Source organism: Gekko japonicus, unplaced genomic scaffold (genome assembly GCF_001447785.1).
Source record: "Gekko japonicus isolate JY-2015 unplaced genomic scaffold, Gekko_japonicus_V1.1 scaffold152, whole genome shotgun sequence".
NCBI lineage: Eukaryota > Metazoa > Chordata > Lepidosauria > Squamata > Gekkonidae > Gekko > Gekko japonicus.
This window is the reverse complement of record NW_015168050.1, coordinates 1,149,740-1,173,985: the sequence shown is the minus strand read 5'-3', so window position 1 is coordinate 1,173,985 and position 24,246 is coordinate 1,149,740. Positions and strand designations below refer to the sequence as shown.

The following is a 24,246-nucleotide window of genomic DNA, read 5'->3' as shown; positions in this document are numbered from 1 at the left end:
GTTACATTTTACCACATGTATGAGGAGAGTACAGAACATGTATGCCTCCTGATACACATGACTGCCATTTTGTCTAAAGGAATGCACATATTTTCAGCCTTAGTGCATATATATCAAGGCTGAAAACACACCTGTTGTCCCTTTGACACAACATAGGAATCACACATACCCAGGAGATAGATTCAGGTGGGTAGCCATGTTGGTCTGAAGCAGCAGAACAAAGTTTGAGTCCAATGGCGCCTTTAAGACCAACAAAGTGCTATTTAAGGTGCAAGCACTTCCTCAGACAAACTGAAACAAAAATTTTTCAAGCCTTACATACAGGAAGACGGGGGGGGGGGGGGAGAAGCATCAAGAAGGGCCAGTCAGAGTTAAGATGCATAAGGAAACTGAGATTGGATCAAAGCAGCAAAATCGATGAATGGCAGCAAATTATCACACAAATGCAAGAGCTAACAAACAGATGTGAGAACAAAGCCATATCCAGGAGGTTCACTTGTAGGGAAGGGGCGATGGATAATTCAGGCCTCTTTGGCTCTCCCACTCTTGCCGCTGCACCACTAACAAATCCAGCAGGTCTGTGCATTCTGCCTCCTGAACTATTTATTTATTTTTCAGATTTATATTCTGCCCTCCCCACAAACGGGTTCAGGGCGGATCACAATATAATTGGCCATTTGGCAACACAAAACATAATAATTTGTGGTTTTTTAATTATTTAATTCAATTTTTATCCCACCCTCCCCGCAGATGGGCTCAGGGTGGGTTACAAAGTCACAAAATCTCAACAACAATAGTTAAAATAATTAAAACAATAATTTAAAATAGTAGTAAAAACAGCAATCAAGGTTCATGTTGCTACGCTCAGTTTAGGCGGATCAGAGAGTAAACCGATTTCAGTAACCAGCGATTTCAGCAGGGGAGGCCAAAGATGGGAGTTTGGATGTCTGCCGCCTCAGCCAAAAGCCTGGCAGAACAATTCCGTTTTACAGGCTCTGTGGAACTGTAATAAGTCCCACAGGGCCCCAATCTCAAGGGGGAGCTTGTTCCACCAGGTTGGGGCCAGGGCAGAAAAGACCCTGGCCCTGGTTGAGGCTAGCTGGACATCCTTGGGGCTGGGGACAACCTGTAAATGTTGGTCAATTGAGCACAATGCTCTGTGGGGAACATATAGAAAGAGGCGATCCCAAAGGTACGCAGGTCTCTGGCCATATGGGGCTTTGAAGGTTAACACCAGAATTTTGAACAGGATCTATCGGCAGCCAGTGCAGTTGGCGCAGCCCTGGCTGAACGCGAGCCCGCACAGGCGTCACCTAGAGATGTGAAGGCCCAGAAAAAATCTGGAAAAATTTGGGGGGGAAACTTTTTTTCCCGTTTTTTTCTTGAAGCCTTTTTTTTTCTTTCGGAAAATTGGAAAAATTGAAAAAAGAAAAGAAATTGATTATAGAACGTTTTATTTTAACATGATGAATAAAATATTTTAAGACAAGGTGTTCAAATATTTTCCAAATCATTTCTAAAAAATATATATATGGTATCAGATTGATCTAATTTCTGTGCACTGAGGACAAGCAAGACCTAGGTTACAAACTGAACTCTCCAATGCAAGAACAAGATGCATTTCTTCCTTTAGGAGGTGATATTGTCAGAAGAAAATAAAAAGTTTCAGTTTTGTTTTTGCATGTGGGTGGGTATTCTGTTTGTAATAATTGTTTGGATACACTATATTTTTAATATGCCAGTTGTGATAATTTCATGCCAAGTAAAAATTTCCATAGTCATATTTTATGTTCCTAAAGTAACAGAATGACTTTCAATCTAGAAAAGACAAAAGAAATGCTAATGTAACATTTTTTTAAATTTTTCCAAAAAGTTCCATTTTCCCTCGGAAAAAAACTGGGGGAGAAACAGGGTTTGTTTCCGAATTTCAAAATTTCCGGAAATTTTACATCTCTAGTGTCACCATCAGAATATGTGCCGCCACATTCTGCACTAGCTACAGTTTCTGGGTCAAGTTCAAGGGTAGCCCCACATAGAGCAAGTTACAATAATCTAGTCTGGAAGTGACCATTGCATGGGTCACAGTAGCTAAATCCTGGGGGGTGAGATAGGGAATCAGTTGCCTGACCAGCCACAGATGATAGAAGGCTGATCGAGCAACAGCAGCAACCTGGGCCTCCATTGAAAGAGAGGAATTCAGGAGCACCCCTAGGCTCTTCACCCTCAGTGCCGGCATCAACAGTGTCCCGCCATGGGTTGGGAACTGGATTCCTGATCCCAACTTCTCACAACTCAGGCACAGGACCTCCATCTTCATTAGATTCAGTTTCAATCAGCTACAGTGGAGCTCTGCACGTCCCTAGATTATTACTAGCTGCCTGTATCAATCCATCTGCTGTGAAGATCCTGAGGGGCAAAAAATCTACAGCTTGCTGAAGTACACATCTGCTTCCACAACTAATGATGAACATGTAATTATCACTGGTAATAACTGAATGACCACACAAAAGTTGAAAGGGAATAAGACAGGGGGAAAAGCCTCTATGACAGACCCCTGATGCTTCCCTACTCTCAGGCAGATTTTCCTGCCAAAAATATTTTTCATTCCCCTGAGTGACTGAGCTGCCCTTCAGTAGCATGTATTTCTTTTTTATTTTATAAGCTTTTACTGTCCCACCCTGTCACAGATATTAGTTTAGGTTTATGACCCAGTACAGGAACTAGAGGGAATACAGCAGCTGTCTTGTTTTAAAAAACAGAATAAAGCTCCTAAAACATAGGCAGGGAATACATGAGGATTCAAGATATAGATGTTGCTGGGATAAAACTTTCAAATATATATGTACTAGGAAAAAGGCTCGTTGTGGAAATAAATACAATGATCTCTAGAAAGAGGCTTTGGGCGGGTGCCCCAGAACTGATCTCTACTACCTAAAGAACAGTTGTAATTTTGAGTTATCTCCATCCCTCACCTAGAGATTGGCAACGATGGTTCCCCAGAAGGGAATGGTTGGTTTGGAGGGTGGAGTCTATGGCTTTGTACATGTCCGAGGTCCCACGCCTCCTGAAACCTCACCCTCTCCAGGCTCCAAGCCTTACATCTCCAGGAATTTCCCACATGGAGTTGGCAACCCTCTCTCCCTCCCAGCCAATAATCAACCTACCTTTATTTCCCCCTCGCTCTTCAGCTTTCCACCCCCCACACACCTGCAGCCTCTCCCATGCTCTGAAGCCTTGACTGCTACATCACATTGGCTGTCATATTGGGGCCACCTCAGCAGCATATAAGGATACAGAGTCCACCATTTTCTCCAGGGGAACTGATCTCTGCCATCTGGAAAGCAGTTGTAATTCTGAGTGATCTCCAGCCCTCACCTGGAGATTGGACACATTTTACCTCAGAACAGCACACTGTTTAGAATTTTAAAGGCAAAAGCCAATAAAGTAGCATATGCAAACGACCTCTGTGTTCCGAGGCAAAGGCCAATGAGGCTGCATATACAAATAACCTCTGTGTTCTGACTGGCTATGGGAAGTGGGGGAGGAACAGCAAACTGTTTAGAATGTTGGAGGCAAGACTCAAGCAATGCAGCCAGTGGATAGGGACAGATTCTGAGTGACACACCAGGGCACCAACCAATTCCGGAGCGTGTGGAATGTTCTAGAGAAGTGCCACCACCATTCGGCTTTTATATATAAGGGAGATACACAGAATTGAGGTTTTTGAACAAACAAGGGAGTGCTGTAGCTTATTTTCAGAGTTCCAAGTTCTTTTCAGTGAGAGGTGTTTGCTTACATATTTCAGCTGTTACACAGAATCTTGAATACGGTTTCTTAGAGAATAGCTTTGTCTTACTAGTGCTTCTAGGTTTCTCCCTTTAAAGATCTAGGTTTTCCCTTTAGATATTCAAGTTTTTCACTAACTCCTGAGGTGTCTAAGCTACTCGCCTTTAAGACCAGGGTTCTCTTCCCAACCCCTTTCACTGGCAGGAAGTTATTCTCCTTGTCCCTAAGAAGCAATAACTCCTTTTACTATTTGACTTGTATGGGAGTTCTCTCTAACTCCCCAGACCTTCTGCCAAATCCTTCTCCGGTATCCGTTGTCTGTATAAAGCTGTTCTGTAGCTTTCTGGACTGAGAATCTCAGCTCTCCCTCGAAGTAGTTCTAATATATTTAAGACATTGGGATCCTTATTCTTCTCTCTATAGAAATTCTTTTCTGACAATTCCCTGACAGAAATCACTGAATCCCAAAGACTCTTCCCTTAGAAGCAAACCCTTTGGCTACTGATCCAGACATTAGATTTCAGACCAAGACCAAAAGTGTCTCAAAAGGCTAAATGAATCTTCCCTCCAGATCAGCTGTTTTATTTCCACTCTGTGCTGATGCTGGCCAAACAGAGAGCAAGTAGAGCAGCCAATCATATAAGCTCTTCTCTCCAGGGAAGATTTAACTATTGATCTCCCTGACTCTCTGACACAAACAGCTTTGAAAAAGCCTGCTTTTTTTGCAGTCCTCACACCTCCCACTCAGCATTTCTGAGCACTGGATATGGCATGACTCGGCCCCTACCCCAAAAAAGAAAAGCAAAATGGGAGAAGAAGGGCTGCACCTGCAATGGGCTTCAGTCCAAAGCTCACTCACCTTACTACCAATCGTGGTTGTACCCTCATGAAAGCATGAGCTACATCATGCACAAAAAAGGTGTGAAATAACAAATGGCATTCCAAGAATAAAGCCACATTTGCCACATTCGTATATGTTTATAATTGGTATCTGTCTGTTTTAATCTTTTATGTAAACTGCCCTGAGCCTGCTCCAGTGGGGACGGTGGGGTATAAATTTGATAGATAAATAAATAAATAATCCATTTAAACATTTTGAAAATCTTTGGATTGTCCTGAGTTACTTATATAAAAAAAGTAAACAATCTAAAAAGTTGTTCTGATCTCAGTTCCAGGAAATCAGAACCTTTTTAATTGCAAACAATTTAAAAGCCAGAAGGGGGAGAAACCCCTACCCCAAGAGTGAAAACATCTGTTACATAAGTAAAAATGCCAACATGGACTAAGGAATGTTTACAAGCACCCCCAGCTTGCACAGCAAAAGTCATTCATTGTGACATGTTATACGGAAGCATGGATGAAGTTACAACAAATACAGTATGCTCTGCAGCACGGGAAAGAAGTAAACATGATAATACATACCCACCTCAGCAACCTCGTGGTACGATCTGTGAGAGTACAGAAGGTCTTGCGTTCAATCCCTATTACCGCTTCCTTTCTTCTTTTCATAACATCCCCTGTATCTCCACTGTTAATAAGCAAGGATGTACAGTTGCTTCCTCTGACTAATAGGCTGACAGAAAATATACTGAATGCTACATTGAAGATTAGAGATTACTTAATACTACACAGGTACAGTTTTGTTACTAAAGGAAGTCATGGATGGGCCGAGATGCCAGGATGCTTCTAAACTGTAAAATTCAACCAATGAATGGCTTAAGAGTTTGGTATTGTTTGGCTTAGGGGAAAAGATGAGTAATGGGGAATATGACAAAATTTCTGCATGCGGTGGATAAATGGGACAGTGAGTAATTTTTATTTATCTTGTATAATACTACAAATCAGGAAAAACTCAATGAAATAGATGAAGCATGGGATGGGATTCAGGATGGACAAAAGAAATGACTACTCTTTACAAATTAAATTATGGAATTCTCTGCCAGTAGATGTAACAAGTGGGGACTCACAATAAACTTGCAGGAGCGGCTATCCCATTCCCCCCACCTCTGCTTTTCCCCTTCTCCCCCTACTTCTCTCAAACTCTTTCTCCTTCCTGCCACCCCTTTTCTTTCTCTCTCTCCCCTCCATGCCTGTCACTTCCTTTCTGCCCCGACCCCATGAATCTTTCTGTCCCTGTCACTCTCCTGGCCTCCCACCTACTTCCTCATCCCCGCAGCAGCAGTGGTAGCAGCTGCTCTCCAGGAATCACAACAGATTGCCCAAATACAGAGATCAGTTCCTCTTAGGGTTCTCAGCTCCGTGTCGGGAAAATTCCTGCAGATCTGGGGGTGGAGCCTTGGGAGAATGAGGTTTGAGCTTGGAAGTGACCTCAGCAGGGTATAATACCATAAACTCCACCCTTCAAAGCAGCCATTTTATCCAGGGGAACTGATCTCTGACATCAGGAGATCAGTTGTAATTCTAGGAGATCGCCAGCCCTCACCTGGAGGTTGGCAACATTAGTTCCCTTGGAGGAAATGAGTGCTTTGGAGGGTAGGGTCTAGGGCATTATATCTGTCTGAAGTCCCTCCCCACCTCAATCCCCACCATCCCCAGGCTCCACCACTCAAATATCCAGGAATTTCTCAACCCGGAGTTGGCATCCCTATCTCCTTCCCACCCAATAGCCAACCTACCTTTATCCCCACTGTCAGCAGTTTCCACTATTCTCTCCTCCTTTTTATCCACACAACAACTCTATGAGGTAGGTTAGGCTGAAAGTATGTAAATGATCCAAAAGCACCCTGTGAGCTTCCACAGCAAGATGGGGATCTAAACCTGGATCTTGCAAACCCTACTCTGAAGCTCTGACCATTATACTACACTGACTTCCATAGGGTGGCTGCTGTTGAACAGTAGCAAGCAGCCAGGCCTAGTTGAATCATGCAACTCAGGTGGTATCAAGTTACCCAGAAGGTGCTGCCTAGGGATGCCAGCCTCCAGGTGGGACCTGGGGATCCTCTGGAATTACTGCTCATCTCCAGACTAGAGAGATAACTTCCCATGGAGAAAATGGATGCTTTGGAGGGTGAACTCTATGGCATTGTACTTCACTGAGATCCCTGTCCTCACCAGGGTCCACCCCCATATCTCCAGGAGTTTCCCAACCTGAATCCGGCAACCTTACCCCCCATCCCCTGCCAGTGGCCAGGGGGGACCTGGCAACGCTCTACTGCTGCCAGGCCTAGGGTTGCCAGTCGCGGGGGCCCCCCCCCCCCCCCGAATTACAACTGAACTCTAGACAGCAGAGATTTGTCTCCCTGGAGAAAATGGCTGCTTTGGAGTGTGGACTCTGTGGCATTATACCCAGCTGAGGTCTCTCCCTTTCCCAAACCCAGCCCTCCTTAGAGTCCACCACAAAACTTCTAGGAATTCCCCAGTCTGACACCGACAACCCTTGTCAGGCCTGGCCCTAAGGCTCCCTCCCTCAGAGTCCAAAACAGGCCTGGAAAGGGCCCTCCTCCTGCCTTTTACTGGCAGAGTCACTTACAAGGGTCCCCCCGAACATTCTAATCTCTCACCACTGATGCCTGGAGAGGATCCCCATGGAGGCCATTTCAAAAGGTACTGGGGAAATTCAACCCTCCCCAAGGTGTGTTGTTGTTGTTGTTGTTAACTTTTTGGATTTTTCTGCAGACACACAGTCCCCTGAGTCTGTAAAAAAAGCTCTTGGGGGACAGTGAGCTCTCTGTTGGTGGAAATAAGTACCTGCATGGAAAAGGGACTTTGGCTATATAGATAGACAAGAAGAGGCTCTTCAGGGCTGAGGAACCGGGAGAGGCATGCAGACATGAAGTCGGGCTGCCGCGCAAGGGTAGAAGTGCTCCTGTGTGTGAGGGAGCTGGCAAGGCGGACCGCTGGGAGATCGGGGGGGTGCCAGGTGCAGAGAAGGCAGCTGCGGAGCCAAGGGGAAAAGCCGTGGCGCGATGGGCGGGCACAGGGACTCCGCCGTGCCAGCCGCCCCCTCCAACCCAGCGAGCGGGCGCTGGAGCAGCAGCAGCAGCCAGGCGGCCCAACGTTGGCTGTGGGCAGGGGGGCGGCAGCGGCAGGAGGCTCCGCAACCGCCTGCTCTTCCGTAGCACCAAGCCGCCGCCGCAGCCCAACTACACACTTTTGGGGGCATTTAAATACTTACTGACAAACCTTCTCTCCCCCCCCAGCAGCGACAGCCAGGCCCACGCAGCTTCAGGCCCGCCAAGCCCCCCCCCCCTGCAACGGCTGCAAGGCACTGTTCCCCGTGTGTTCCCTGCGCATGTGCAGTGAATGCTTTCCTACATTTTGGGGGGTTTAAATATTCCCCCTATTTTTTTTTTTTTTACAGTTTTTAGATTTTTGTGCACATCTGGGGATTGCCCCAAATGTGCAGGAAAATCTCCCTGCCCCCCAAGTGCCCCCGATGTGCAGATTTAGATATCCGCATGCAGGGGGAACTTGGGAATTAGATATATAGATGATGGCCATGAGCATAAATGGCTTTAAAGGGGGGATAGACGTATCCATAGTGGATAGGTCCATCAATGGCTACTACCCATGGTGACTAAATAGAATCTCCAATCCAGAGGCAGCAAGACTTGTACTTATAACCATATTGGAAAGAGTCTGGCAAAACACCCACAAAACAAAGCTTACAAAGTAAAAGTGAGATGTTTGGAAAGGCTAGAGTTCCTCTCTTCTGTTCTCAGTGTGGCACTTTGCACCATAGTGAATTCATCTTTCTGTCTATTCAAACACTTGCAGTATCACCAAAGTTTTTCAACTGGCTAATATTAGCACATGGATGATCCTCTGAGCCTGCTGTGCCTAAGCAACAGTTGTTTCCCTCAAGCAGCAGGCTAAAGGAAAGCATATGTCAAGCAGCAAAGATCCATGCCATGTGCCCTTGTACAAGATTCTAATTTGTTTTCTGAGATGGCACACATGTTAAGAAAAGGGTTTGGCAGTGGTTTTGCTCCTGGATGCAATCAACTTTCATTCCAGTTAGCAGACAATACACAAGAGGATAAGCAACTTTCCTATATATCCATTCCAGTGGGCATAGATTCCTAAACCCATATCTAAGTTGGGACTGAATTTTTGGGAGGGGGAACTGTCTGTGAAGACTGAACTCAATAAGGGTGTTAATTTTTTTTAATTATTTCAAAATCATTTCATTTTCATTCTTACAATCATGGCTTTCATTTTGCATTGATTTCAACGAGAAACATTTCTGGCTGTAACTTTATTTTCCATCCAGAATGAATGAAATTCTCAAACAGAAGGCTGTGAAAATGATCAACCTGGAGTTCAGAAAACAGGCTTAAGGAGGCACTTGGGAAGTAGCACAGAGTTGTGGTCACAGTGTCAGACTAGGATGAGGGAGATCCAGGGTCAAACCCGGACTCTACCACAGAATCTTGCTAGGTGACCTTGGGCCCATTGTGTAGTCTCATCTTAACCTACTTCACAGGGTTGTTGTTGTGGGGGTGAAACAGAAGAAAGGGAGAATGCCGTTGTAAGCACCTTCAGCTCCCCATTAGGGAGAAAAGTCAAAACAAAGCTTTATATGTTAAATCAACCAAAAGAGGTATCAACCTGGTTAGTGCCTTCCTGAAAGACCATACTGGTATTTCTCAAGGACAAGATATAAGTGTAGTATTATTTATGAACAGATAGGACCCTTCCATGTTTAGGCATCATTATTCCTGTTCCCACTCCAGCTGTTTCTGTAAATTATATGCAATCATGTGTGGAATCTGCAAACATGCTGCATTCTGTACAAGGTGGGGATCTTCGGGGGAAGTGATCATGTCCTGCTAGAATTCCTGTGGATGACCAAGGAAGTTTGTAGCCACATGTGTATGTTAGATTTCAGTAAGGCAGACTTTAATAAACTCGGAGGCATGACAAGAATCATTCCATGGGCAAGGTTGCTGGAAGGCAAAGGAGCAAGTGAAGGGTGGACTCTCCTAAAATAAGACCTCTTGCAAGCTGAAGCCATCACTATTCCAACAAGAAGGAAACATGGTAGGGGATCCAAGAAGCCAATGTGTGATGTGCTAAGGGGGGGAAACATTCAAGAAATGGAGGCAAGGACATACATCCTAAAGAAGAGTATCTGCAGGTTGCTAGGCACTGTAGGTCAGCCATCAGAAAGGCCAAAGCTCACGGTGAGCTAAAGCTGGCAAAAAAGGCTCACTAGAACAAGAAAATCTTCTTCAGATATGTGAGGAACAAACGCAAGATAAAAGAGAGGTGATGGGCCCACTGTTGGGTGAAAATGGAGAAACTCTGACAGAGGACTGCAAGAAAGCAGAAAGACTCAATGGGTTTTGCCTCCGTTTTGTTTCCCTGAAGAAGAGAACAGGCTCATCTAGAGATGGTAGTAGGCAAGGCACAGAGTCCAGGCTGCTGGTTGACATGGACAGAGAGAAGCTGAGAAGCACCTGGCTGCACTAAATGAGTATAACTCCCCAAGGCCAGATGCTATGCACCCAAGAGTGCTCTAAGAAATTTCTAGAGAGCTTGCAGAGCCTTTGTCCATCATCATCCAGACCTCTTGGAGGACAGGAGACATGCCACAAGACTGGAGGAGGGCAGATGTTTTACCCCTATTTTCAAAAAAGGGAGGAAGGATGACCCAGGAAACTACAGGTCTGACCTCTGTCCCAGGGAAGATACTGGTGCAGATTTTAAAGGGATTGATCTATGAGCATCTAAAGGACAACTTGGTGATCCAGGGAAGTCAGCACAGTTTTGTCCCCAACAGGTCCTGCCAGACCAACTTCATTTCCTTCTTTGATCGAGTGACGAGCTTACTGGATCGACGGAATGCTGTTGACGTTGTTTACCTGGATTTCAGTAAAGCTTTCTACAGGGTTCCCCATGGTGTTTTGATGAATAAACTAAAGGACTGTTGACTGGATTCTAGGATAGTTAGGTGGATAGGGAACTGGTTGGAGAACCGCACTCAAAGAATAGTTGTCAATGGCCTTTCATCTGAATGGAGGGGTGTGTCCAGTGGGTTGCTACAGGGCTCAGTTCTGGGCACTGTACTTTTCAATATTTTTATAAATGATCGGGATGAAGATGTGGAGGGGCTGCTCAGTAAATTTGTAGATGACACCAAATTGGGAGGAGCAGTGAACATACCCAGGAAGATATAGAATTCGATGAGATCTGAAAACACTGGGAAAGTGGGCAGATGTGAACAAGATGCAATTTAACAAGGATAAGTGCCAGGTTCTACATCTGGGTAACAAAAATGAGGAACATGCATACTGGATGGGGGATACATACACTTCTGATTAGCAGTATGTGTGAACAAGATCTTGGGGTATGGTATGGCCCCTTCCAGCTCTGTGATTCTATGATTCTATGTGCAGTACTATCAGTACCAAACACTGTTTAACAGTAGTAGTGAGCACAGTAAGAGTGGGATTGTGTAGGGTTGTGCTGGCCATGTAGTTTCTATATGAACAGCTGTAATTTATTGTGCCATCATTCTTTACATTTGAAATAAATGCAGTATTTTTTTCTGCTCTCGTACACTGTCCCAATTAGTTTTACTATAAAATTAGTCAGTTAGGACTCAGGAGTACTTTGAGAACTGTAGTCTGGGAGACTGCTGAAGTTGTTCAGCGATTGCATCTGAAATAGGGGGCTCGTTAGGCTCTCTCCAGCCTCCAAAAAGATAGGAGCCATAGCAGCATCACACCTTAAGTATTACACAGCTTGGGTCTGAGTTCTCTTCAGTTTCCATGCCTGATTCAGACTGGGACCATGAGACGTGTGGAGAAAAGACTTCATCTTCCTCTCCCCCCTGCCCTTTTTCTGATCTGACATGATCTGCCAGGGTTCTAGTTGACCCAATGAGGGGACTCATGTGTACCCTGGGATACGTGTGGGCTTCCCAAACAAGCCAAATAGTACTTCTGGAGAAAAGGTGCACAGGAAGAGGCTGAACCTGTCTCCATGCACGCTGCATTCCAATTTTGAAGTGGGGAGCCCACATTTGGAAATTGAGAATTCACAACTTGTGTCTGACCATTATACACAGTGGGGACTCTATACCCCTGACCTGAATAATCTGTAACATATGAGTTGGCTATAATTATAAGAAGGCATGGATAACAACTTTTGTCAACTTTGCTGTCCCTTCTCCCTCTCTCAGTGCCCCAAAGCGAAACAGAAGCAGTTTAGGCTCATGCTATCCCAATTTTTTTTCTTTCATTTTTATCTTAGTTACTTTTACATTAAACAGTTTTTAAAACTTAATAAGCTATTCAATGCTCAAGATCAATATATCATAGAGATTTTATAGAATAAAAGGAAAGGAAAAGTGAATAAGCATCTGGCTGTTAATAGTGACAGGAAGGTGAATTTTATTATAGTTCAAGACCTATAACATGAACTTGGGTTTTATTATAAACTAGAAATTAAGGCCCGTTGTGGAAATAAATTCAATGAGCTCTAGAAAGAGGATCTGGGCGTGTGCCCTGTCCTTGAGCACTCAGCATCAATTTGCTGTGTTGACCTCAGCAGGGTATAAAGACACAGAGCTTACCATTTTCGCCAGGGGAACAGATCTCTGCCATCTGGAGAGCAGTTGTAATTCTGAGTGGTCTCCAGTCCTCACCTGGAGATTGGCAACAATGGTTACCCAGGAGGAAATGGCTGCTTTGGAGGTTAGAGTCTATGGCAGTTTACCTGTCTGATGCCCACCTCTCCTCAAACCCCACCCTCTCCAGGTTCCACCCCTGAAATCTCCAGGAATTTTCCAACCTGGAGGTGGCAACCCTATCTCCTTCCCAGCCAACCATCAACCTACCTTTATCTGTCCCTCTGACTTCAGCTTTCCTATCTCCTCCCCCCTCCCTGCAGACTCTACCTAGGAAGAGTACATTGTCCCTCCACGGTGAGGACCAAAGCCGCTCACATCATTCTCTTCTCCCCCTTTTGATATGCACAACAACCCTATGAAGCAGATGAGGCTGAAAGTCTGTGACTGGTCCAAAACCACCCACTCGGCTTCCACAGCAAGAACCCCTGCTCTGAAGCGCTAACTGCTACGTCACACTGGCTGTTATTGGGGGGCAACCTCAGCAGAGTATAATGACACAGAGTCCACCATTTTCTCCAGGGAAACTGATCTCTGCCATCTGGAGAGCAGTTGTAATTCTGAGTGATCTCTGGCCCTCATCTGCAGATTAGCAACAATGCTTCCCCAGGAGGAAAGTACAGTCTTCCTCTACATTGGGGACCAAAGCAGCTCACATCATTCTCCTCTCCTCCTTTTGATATGCACAACAACCCTGTGAGGTAGGTTAGGCTGAAAGTCTGTGTCTGGTCCAAAATCACACACTCAGCTTTCACTGCAATAACTTGGGTCTGGCAGACCCTCCTCTGGTCCTAACTGCTACGCCACACTGGCTGTGGTATCACCTGGTATCACAACTGACCTCCAGACAATAGATCTCTCTCCCCCCCTGGAGAAAATCACTGCTTTGGAGGGTAGACTCTGGCATTCTATTCAGCTGAGGCCTCTCCCCTCCCCAAACTCTGGCTTCTGTAGACTCCACCACAAAATCCCCAGGAATTTCCCAACCTGGATCTGGCAACCCTAGTCAGGACTGGCCCCAATGAGTTCCCCACAAAGGCCAAAGGAGCCCTGGAAAGGGCCTCCCCCCTGCCCTTTTACTGACAGAACCAAGCTTGTTTGCCTAGCAACAGTCATTGAGGGGGAAGTGAACCACACAGCAGGAGGAGTAGAGACTGGTTTGACTGCCACTGGCCCACCTCAGTAGCCAGCCAGCCATAAAGGAATCAAGCAGTAGAAGCGCCTTTGTCAGGAGAGACAGCCGTTTTGGCAGTTTATTCTGACAGGAAAAAGTGGCCAAGCTGACAGTGGGCGAAGGAAAGGAGCAGACCCAGCACCCAGCCAATGGCATGGGAGTATTCTTGAGTGGCAGTTGATGGGACAGTGGCTGATGGAGCACACAGCACAGCCAACGGGAGAGCTGGAAAATGCCAATTTGCCAGGGCTTTTATATATATCTCAGATGCCATTGGCAATAGCCACATGTAGCCTCATTGGGACAGACTAATGATCCTCCCAACCCTGCTTCCACCGTGGACAGTGACTTGCAGCAAACCTCAAACAAGAAGAGGAAACTCATATTGAGTAATAATGTTTATGAGGAAAGGTATTATGTAGCCCAAACACTGATGCCCATTCTTCAACTGAAGCAGTCAGCAGGCCCTACATCATCTACTTTTTAACCATAAAATTTCCCATACAGACACAGGAAATGGTAATATCCTGTTTGAAACACATCCATTCTAGGCCAAACATTTCTGATTATTCTACCTTCTTCTCATATATAAGCTGCTCCATCCAGTCAACAATTTTCATTGCTACTGTTTCATAGTGAAACACATGTTTATTTAGGCTGATTAGCTTCAGTCCACCACCCACCTTGCTGGAAACTAGCTTATTACTAGCAATTCACTTTTGCTGTTGTTGTTCAGTCGCACGGTTTCCAACTCTTCGCGACCCCCATGGACCACATCAAGCCATGCCCTCCTGTCTTCAGTTGTGCTTCGGAGTTTGTGTAATTTCATGTTCATTGCATCAATAACACTGTCTAACCATCTCATCCTTTGCCGTCCCCTTCTTCTATGACCTTCAATCTTTCCCAGCATCAAGGTCTTCTCCAGTGAATGCTGACTTCTCATTTGGTGGCCAGAGTATTTGAGCTTCAGCTTCAGTAACTGGCCTTCCAGGGAACAGTCAGGGTTGATTTCTTTTAGGATTGACTGATTTGATCTCCTTGCAGTCCAAGGGACTCTCAAGTGTCTTCTCCAGCACCATAATTTGAAAGCATCTATTCTTCAGCACTTGACCTTCCTTATAGTCCAACTCTCGCAGCCATACATTACTACTGGGAATACCATTGCTTTGACCATATGGACTTTTGTTGGCAGGGTGATGTCTCTACTCTACTAGTGAAACTAGCAATTCACTAGTAGCCCATTATTACAGTGGGCAGAATGTCTATGTGTGCATATAAGTAAGTCCTGTATCTTGCAGAGCTCCCTTAGTGTTGTCTCTAACATACCAATAAAGTCAGTGAAAGGCACAGGTACAGAACTCCAATTTGGCTCTTACTGCCCCCCACTACATTTGCATATCAGCAATTCTGGGTATGGCTTTCCATCATGATACAGTGAGGGAAAAACAGTAATGAATGGGCAAGACTGAGAACAGAATAGCTAGGGAATTACATAGGGGGGTGGAATACCCAGGCAAGAGGAAGAAGAGAGGCAGACAGGATTTAAAGCACAGATCTTCCCTATACAGAAAACAAAGGGTAAATTAAAAAAGATTCCAAAACAAACACTTTTCCTAAGGTGTCCTATTTTGTAGGTCTCTCTCATTATAAGCCCCTTCCAAGTAGAAGTTAACAATTCAAGAATTATGGAATATGTGCAAAATGTTTCCTAGGTGTAATAAGCATGTGTTGCATTCATATGCATTCACTGCACTTCACTGAAGTATGCACATTAGTTGCAGACCACACAGTTTGACAGTGTTACCCCAATGCAATTGCTGAGCTTCCATCATTCCCTGTTCTAGCCCATTTGAAGGCTTAGTTAGGTAAGAACATCAAGAAGTCTATCTTGCTTTCAGTAGCATTGAATATTAACAGTATGATGCATGGGCCTGGGCATCAAATACCTAGCAAGGTGATCAGTGAAAAATGAACCTGAAACCTCTTGGCCTAAAAGATGAGCTACATCCAAGGTTGCCAGCTGTAGCAAAACTGGAAGTGACATTGTTGCATTAAGGCAACAATCTACGATTCACCCCAAACTGTATGGCTTGAGTTTGCCCCTCTTATTTTCCTTCACGCCCCCCCCCCCCACTGGTCTGTAATGCATCAGAGGAGAATGGGGGAGCAAATGCCAGGGAACGGGGGGGCCTAGCTCTACCACCAGTTCCTGAACACCATACATACAGCAGTGTAAGAGTCACTGTATACCCCATGTCAACAACTGAAGAGTGACTCTGGTATCCTGAGAGAGGAAAAAGAACACTGTATAGATAACTACGGTTTGATGACAGAACACAACAAAGCCATGGCGTGGCCTTATTTGGAATCTTGTGTAGAGTTCTGGTTGCCTTATTTCAAAAGGGATTTTGCAGAGTTATAAAGAGGGCAACCAAGATGATCCAGGGGAGAACATTTTCTATGAGGAAGGGCTAAAGAATCTGGGACTTTTTAGTTTATAACATAAAGGCTGGGAGGGATTATAAAATTAGGCATGGAGTGAAGACATTAGACAGAGGGAGGTTTTTTCCTCCGTCTTGTATACTAGAACTTGGGAGCACCTAATGAAGTTGATGGGCAAAACATTTTTTACTTGACAAATAATTAAATTGTGGAACTCACTGCCAGCAGAGGTAGTGACGGCCACAAGGATAGATGGTTTTAAAAGGGGATTAGACAGATTCATGGAGGACAGGGTTCAACGGCTAGTAGCTATGGTGCATAATGGGAACTTCCAAATCCAGAGGTAGTAAACCTCTGAATCCGGCTCCCCAGCAGACGCCAACAGCGTCCTGCAGGGAGTTGCGTTTGACTTCATGAGAGGAGGCAAGAGGCTGGCTGCATTCGCAGCCGTGTCTCTTTAAGGGGGTGGGGCCAGCACCATCTTAACGGCCAGCCCCAACCCCAGCTTTGCAGTCTTCGCCTAGTGCTTGGCCCACCCGCCCTAGAGGTAGTGCAGGCTTTAGGCTGGTCGCCCTTTTTAATAGGGGGGCAGGTAGGAATTTTTGACCTCTGATCCGATTGGCTAGGGATGGGAGGTATTTTTTGCCTACTCTGCACTGCTTTTTGTGGATTGAGGAATTGACTTGGGTGGAGCTGGAGGTTAGGTCAGTCACTTTATGGTAGGGCTGAGTTTGGTTTAGGAAAATTCTGTTGCAGCTCGGTAAGCACCTATCAGCAACCCAGTAGGGTGGAAGAGTCTGTCAGGATCATCACCGCAGTCTCGCAGCCAGGGATGAGATGGGCAGACTGCCTTTTGGAGTGCCTTTGACGGATACTCTACACAGTCCATGTGGCTGCGGATGAGGGATTGTCATGGCATATTCCTGGGCTGGGCTGCTCGGGCGCGAGCCGCTTACAGCGGGCTACGCCTCGGGGGCCAGGTGCATTGCCCATCTTATGGCAAGGGTAGGATTTGAGTTTGAGTGACCCCAGGCCTTGACCATGCCACTTCATACTGTTAGCCCTTACCTTTGATGTTAATAAAATAAAGTGGCCTTTAGTTTCCCAACTACCGTTGTATGACTCTTTCTTCCGTATATGGGGGCAAACCCAGTGCTAGGAAGCAACATCAGGGGATGGCCTTGACCTTTATTACCTCTTGTTGGCCATCCAGAGCAATGATAGGTCACTGTGTGAAACATGATGCTTGACTAGATGGGCCACTGAGCCCTCATGGCTCTTCTTATATTCTTATTTAACAGATCCTAACAGTAACTAGTACTACATTACTAAGGAAACCACTTATAACATTTGACATTCTTCACAAATGTGGGTTCTCTTCATATGAGGTCATAGTAGATGTGATGTGTTATGGGCAACCTGATCCCATGCATGCTTTCTTGGAAGCAAGTCTTATTGCTCAACAGTTGTTATTCCTGAGTATGTAGCTTATTCTCACACCTTAAATCCATACCTGGCAAACATGTCATTTAAAAGCATGAATCTTGTCCCTTTGTAATGGGAAATCAGGCCCAGAAAAGTAAAGTCTCCATGTAAAGTGCTGCCAATTTTTCAAAACTAAAAGGACACTTGAGAATTGAAATACCTGAGTCAAGGCATATCCATTATACTCTGCAGGGCTATGAAGGCCTAAATAAAACGCAATGTTTTCCTAAAGGACATCTAGTATTCACTGTGGTTTCTGCACATCACAAACACTGCAAAAGATCTGTCTCCAACACTGCAGGCACTGAATTTCACATTCCCTCAGGAAACAGCTAGATGCAGAACAGGAGCCTGCTATAATGCAGCTTTGGATTTGTATTCTCGGTTTTGGTTATTTGGTGCTACTCCTGGGCAATCTGAGATCCTAGCAACATGAATCCTGGAAGAAACTAAGCTCAAAAAGAAAGAAACTAATTGCAAGGTGGGATGGAACGGGCCTGCTCTGACTTACAGACCCTGTTCTGCCAGCCTCCTCCTTAGCTGCGCCAATTCCTGGAGGGCATCATAGAATCATAAAGTTGGAAGGGGCCATACAGACCATCTAGTCCAACCCCCTGCCCAATGCAGGACCAGCCTAAAGCATCTCTGACAAATATTCATCCAGCCGCTTCTTGAAAGCTGCCAGTGAATGGGAGAATACCACCTCCCTAGGCAGCTGATTTCACCTTTGAACCACTCTGACCGTGAAAAAGCTTTTCCTAATATCCAGCCGATACCTTGTCTGCAAGAAGATACCCTTGGACTGCAAGAAGATCAAATCAGCCAATCCTAAAAGAAATCAACCCTGACTGTTCCCTGGAAGGCCAGATAATGAAACTGAAGCTCAAATACTTTGGCCACCAAATGAGAAGGGAGCACTCACTGGAGAAGACCCTGATGCTGGGAAAGATTGAAGGTCAAAGAAGACGGGGACGGCAAAGGATGAGATGGTTAGACAGTGTCATCGATGCAACGAACATGAAATTGAGCAAACGTCAGAGGACGGCGGAAGACAGGAAGGCCTGGCATGATCTGGTCCATGGGGTCGCGAAGAGTCGGACTCGACTGTGTGACTGAACAACAACAACAATTGAAGAAAAAGCACCAAATGACAGCCCAGATTCTAGGGCTTTGTCTGATTACACTTCAAAATGCCACCTAAGTGGTATCTGACTTCAGAGAACAAAAAGCAAAAATACTGTTGCTCACAATTTAAGGTGTAAATCCATTTAGAAGGAGCCAGACAGTAATCTAAAATAGGTATGAACAACATAAGACATTTAAAATGAGGGTGAGCTGACTAGTCATGCAACATCTAATGGTTTTGGTGTGTATTTACTTGTGTTACCTAAAATGTTTTTTTCTCATATTTAAGGTATAACTAATCTGTGAAGTGATTCTGAATACCACTTGTTGCTCAAGAGCATTAGATGCTAGCTCATAACTAGGACAATCCTTGTCCAACACGTTTTTTTGCAAGAATCACAGTAACCAGCAGGCACAAGGTCAATGGCCTTCAATCTTTACAGACCTTGGACCCACTGAGCTGCAAGCATGTGACAGGAAGCCATGACATCAGAGTAACATGACAGGCAGAAGGAAAGCCAGAGTTATGAGTTCATCAGTTTAAAGGCCAGGATTGTGAGCAGTAGCCCGAGAGAATTGGAGACAGGAAACACAAGCTGAGCACCAGGAGAGTACTATAGTGAAGAAGACACCAAGGGTCAGAGCCAGGAAGAAATCCTTTCCAAAGCTCAATGATCTCATCTTGCCATTCTTCTGTGTTTCTCTGGATGTGTGCAAAGAGAGACAGGAGCATGCCCTTCCTCTCTACATATGCACACCAGTAAAGGCTTTGACAATCCATCTGAGGATGTCAATGCATGAACTGAAAGCTCCAGCCCCACTGTGGCAGTGAGAAGTTTGAAAATGTAGGAGAGAAGGTGAAACAGTCAAGGCCAAGGAGGCCAGAAATGTTCTTTTCAATACATTATGTATTATTAAATGTTCCTGATTTGTTGTCTACTTGTATGAGTGGTATAACATGATAGACAAATACTCATGGAAAGTACAGCGAAAATCTCTCTCTCTCTCTCTCTCTCTGTGTGTGTGTGTGTGTGTGTGTGAGAGAGAGAGAGAGAGAGAGAGAGAGAGAGAGAGAGAGAGAGAGAGAGAGAGAGAGAGAGAGAGAGAGAGAGAGAGAGAGAGAGAGAGAGAGAGAGAGAGAGAGAGAGAGAGAGAGAGAGAGAGAGAGAGAAGCAGGGTGTACTGCAGAAATCCCTAACTGTGAAAGTCTCCACTGCTCTATGAACACAGTCTTACATGCTATTCTGCTCACACAAGCAGACAATTCCCATGAACTGTTATCTGGGCAAATCCAGACTGGTCCAGTCATATGAATCAGTCTAAGATTTTGACTTCATTTTATCTCACCCTTCCTCCAGAAAGCTCCAGAGAGAGAGAGTGACTGGCCCAAGGTCACTCAGTAAGCTTCATGGCTGAGAAGATATGAACCCAAACCTCCCCAGTCCCACACTCACCACACCATAGAAATCTCAGGTCTGCTTGTCCTTTTTTTAATGAAGATGTAATATCTACAATGTGTCTACCACCTGTATATGTCTACCACTTCTATGATGTAGAAATTTAATTAACCAAGGAATCACTGTAGGCTCCTGCTTTAGAATATGTCTGACATGGATGCTCAATTTTGAATCGAGTTGTGCACACCAGACTTAAGAAAATAAAAACATGGCACAGCTCTGGTTTTATCTGGTAAAGACTTCCCAAATGGAACAACTGAAAACAATATGCTCTGATCTGCCAAGGGGATGTGAGGTGGCAGTCAGCCAGACATGCGCATTTCTGATTTTCTAACTTCCATTGCTCCCCTTTATCCAATTTGATAAAAAATAGTTGAAGCTCCCAAGACAAACGGCAAATCCTACTCACATGAGCCCTTTGAACCTATGAGTAATAGAGCTACCATTTTTGGCCAGTAGTTGTGGCTCCATGGAGATGTAGCTGTTTCCATGCTTCAATCATCCCCACCATTCTTTGTACAAATGAAATAAAAGGGCACTTCCATCCCTGGAAAACAGAACATGCTATATTTCCCAGCACAAAAGGTGACTGGGTTTTGTGGTCGAGTGCCAGGATGGGGATCCAATGCACCTCTAGTTTTGCTCCAGTTGCAGTAATCGTGCCATACATGTGAGAAATGAATGCCTTTTCTTGGCAGGGATATACAAGTACCCCAAGAAACTCAAACTATCCATCTCCTTCCCCCTTCCCTGAATAAAAAATACCCTACAAACAGGTCTTCATATAGTTTCCTTGTATCTAAAGCTGTGTAAACCTGTGCTAAAACAAAAATCCCCAAATTCTTTTCCAAGAGGAGCAAAGTTCTGCAACTTGCATTGAGTATACAATTCTGAGTATCTAGCAACCAACTCTGGGAGCCAGATGTAAGCACAACAGATCTGGCAAAAATGGAAAGCTAGGATCCAGGGAACTCTGAGTCTGAGACAGCAGCATACTGTGTAATACAAAAGTCATCTATAACACTGGCCATCAAAGAGGATAGAAAACTCTTGAAAGTAGGAGGACCTCTCACTGATTTCAGAGCTGGAAACCTGAATGCTGCTCAGGATTCTGCTCAATATGAAGGTGCACAGGCCCTGCTTCAGGCTGGTAAATTCACACTTTTAAGCCGTATTTGTCCAAAGGTTTTTTAGCAAGTCCAAAATGTATACCAAATACACGTGAATGGAGGCATTTGCACAAATCTTGCTCTGGCAGTCTGTGCCACAGATGGGGATATGTCTGGTAGCATAGCAACAGAGATAATGCAATTTGGGCAATTCAATTTTCAGCCTCTGATGGATGGGACTCCTCTTGTATGCTTTCAAAAACACAAAGATGTAACATAGCTCCAATGGACAGTAGCAGAGGAGGTTTCTGTAACATAAAGCTGTTAGCACTTAAGGCAGCTTTTAGATTTCATTCCCCATTTTTCTGCAGTCAGGCCCAACCCCATCATAGTAAAAGAAAACAGAACTGAAAACTGGAATTAACAATGGAATAAAGCCAGCTTTCTGGTCTGACAACACAAACATCTCCAAAAGTCACTGACAGAAATTCCCTTTTAATTTGTGGCCTTGCTGATCATTCCTATCTTGAAAAAGCATTTCACCATACAGAGCAGTCTGTGGAAAGAAACATACCCCTGAACCTTTTGCTGACTTGCATGTAAATTCTGAGACTGGGTGGGCATCAAAATATTGTCCAATAAAACAAACAGAAGGAAGAGAGAAGACCTTCAAGCCACCCTTGTCTCAGCCACAACAAACTGCACAAGGCCATGGCAGCTACTGCTTTCCTTCTCTCTCCAGTATACTGTGGAAAAATGCACGACTGCCTCTGTTCATTTCTCTGTAACCCAGACAGAAAAGATACGTGCAGACAGGCACATCACGACACACACCATAGAGATTCAGGACCTCCTCCTACATACTTACACCACTCTCTCAAACACACCTCCACTTGTCCAGCAAAAGGTAAACACAACAGGTTTTCATTAAAAAGAGAGAGGCAAACTATGATGGACTGCACTTTTTAAAAGTGTAGAAGTGCTATACAAACAGCTGAAGGACTGTGAAGGGTTAATTCTTCACAGAAACAGAGAGCCTTGAGTGACAGGCTGCTCCAAGCAATCTAATTGGTCAGCATCAGCTGAGCAGAGAAAGACTTGAGAGCTGCATGATGAGGAGACAGATTTCTGCCTTGACTGAGTTGAGTACTGACAACCTGATTTCAGCCTTTGCTGAGAGCAGTTTAACACAGACAGGGGAACTGGGGAAAAGTTGGCAAAGAAGTTTGGGAAGTAGGCAAAGACTCCCATTCAGGCCAAGGAAAGGCAATAGACCTTCTAGAGAGAGAGTTAATTCCCTACCCAGTCAAACAAGGAGTTAGTTCTGAACAGTGAAGAGATCCCTGGTCTGGTGTGCTTAGAAACTGCCTTTAGAGACCTTAAGAGTCAGTTAAAACTTCAAGACAAGTACTGGTGTTTCAAGAGAAGGGGTTTGGGTACTTAAAAGAGTGTACCAATCTTCTGGAAACCAAGAGTTAGAGAATACTTACAGAAAGTGTACTTAAGTGTTTGGGGGGGAACACTGGAACAAAAGCCTCTCAACATAAAGATTTACCTAAGTCACTGTGAAAAGCTTTAAAAACTCTCATTAGCCTGAAACATAAGAACTAAAGCCTGTGCATATACTGGTTTTACCTCAGAAATTTCAACTCCTGATTGCACCTCACCTTTATATTTTGTTATTTTTGAATTTCAAAATGCCTTGAGTGCCATTTAATTAGTTTAAGTTTAAGGTTCCCGGGCTGAGCCAACAGCCAAAATACCACAGGGTGGGACAGCCAGAGTTCTTCAGCAGAAAAGAAAACACATGACTAGGGCAGCTCAGTCAGTAAAGGGAAAATCTTGCCTCTGAGAGAGAAGTGGACGGGGCCATCATACAGACATACTTTCAAACATTACCAAATGTGCATTTTGATTGGTATTCATGCATACAGACACCAGTGAATATGGGAGGAATAAAAATGTGGTGGTGGTGACGACCCACAAAGAGAGATGGATAGGCAGACCTGTTCACATGCTCTTCATCTTCTCCTCTGTGAAAAAAACTCAGTAGTGACCTACTTCATAAGGATGTTATGCAGATTTTTTTTTGTAAAGGCTGTAGCCTGCGTAATAGTACCACGGCTTCCTTTACGCAAATGCAGGCAGGAAATGGAATAGCAACAACCAGCAGGCCTGCCCCCATCCTCCTCGGCTCCCCTAATAATCCCAGCTGGGGTTCCTTTAAGCAAAAACAAGTCATCTCAGCCCCAACTCGGGGGGTCTCTGGTTTGAAAATCCATTCAAAATTACCCTCCCCCCTTCGTTACCTGGCCAAAACAAACCACCAGCCTCAACGCCTCCCGGCTCAATGGTTCGCCGCCTGCAACGTCCTCTCCCAGTCCCAAAGCAGAAGCACCGTATCCAGCCAGGGGACCTGCTCTGCGAGGCAGTCCCACCAATACACAAATACTGCCAACCTCCGGGTACTTCCTGCTAGCTGGGGGGGGGGGTAGGGGGGGGGGGGGGGGGATTTGGATCTGGGCAGGGGATGGCAACACACTCGCGGGGACAAGCGCAAAACGGATACGCCCCACTAGCAGCGGAAGGGGGAGCTTGCGACAGTGCAGCGAAAGAGTACCCTTCCCCCCCCCTCCACTTACCCTCGAAGTCGGAGATGATCCCTTCCAGGTGCGCGTTGACCGCCGGGTCAGACATGGCCACGCTCAGCTCCTGCTCTGCGCTAGGCCCTCCCCAAGTTCCCCGCAAGGTCCCGAGCGCAACGCGGCAGTCTCTGTGCGCCTTTGGATGGCCCCCTAGCAACGAGAGAAGGGGAGGGCGAGCGCTGACTGCCGAAGAGCTCGCAGGCAGAAGCCTCCAGCCCACCCCGGGTCCGTTCTGATATCAATCGCGAATGAATGGAGGAAAAGGAACCGCGGCCCTCCCCGCCCCTCGGATCTTGGCAGCCCCGCGTGCGGCCGGCCTTCCTCCTGTGCGCTGGCTGCGTCGCACGCTCGTCAGCCAAGGCAAGCCCGGACGGAGCGAGACAACGCCGGTGACACGGGCCTGGGTCGGGGCGGCCCGCCGGCTTCC

General features: G+C 45.4%; 1 protein-coding gene across 5 annotated transcripts in view; it reads right to left on the bottom strand.

Moving 5' to 3' along the window:
- The window catches only part of SEPT9 (septin 9), a 326,641-nt gene that overhangs the window by 139,654 nt on the left and 162,741 nt on the right, over positions 1 to 24,246 (bottom strand). The window contains exon 1 of one of the 5 annotated variants that reach the window (XM_015414346.1): positions 23,817 to 23,902. The exons of 3 other annotated variants lie outside the window; for them this stretch is intronic. In XM_015414346.1, the coding sequence (XP_015269832.1) occupies positions 23,817 to 23,871 (55 nt within the window). In that variant the 5' untranslated portion in view covers positions 23,872 to 23,902. Of the gene's footprint in view, positions 1 to 23,483; positions 23,635 to 23,816; positions 23,903 to 24,246 lie in introns of those variants that run through there. One more of the 5 variants, XM_015414348.1, reaches the window with a different exon arrangement.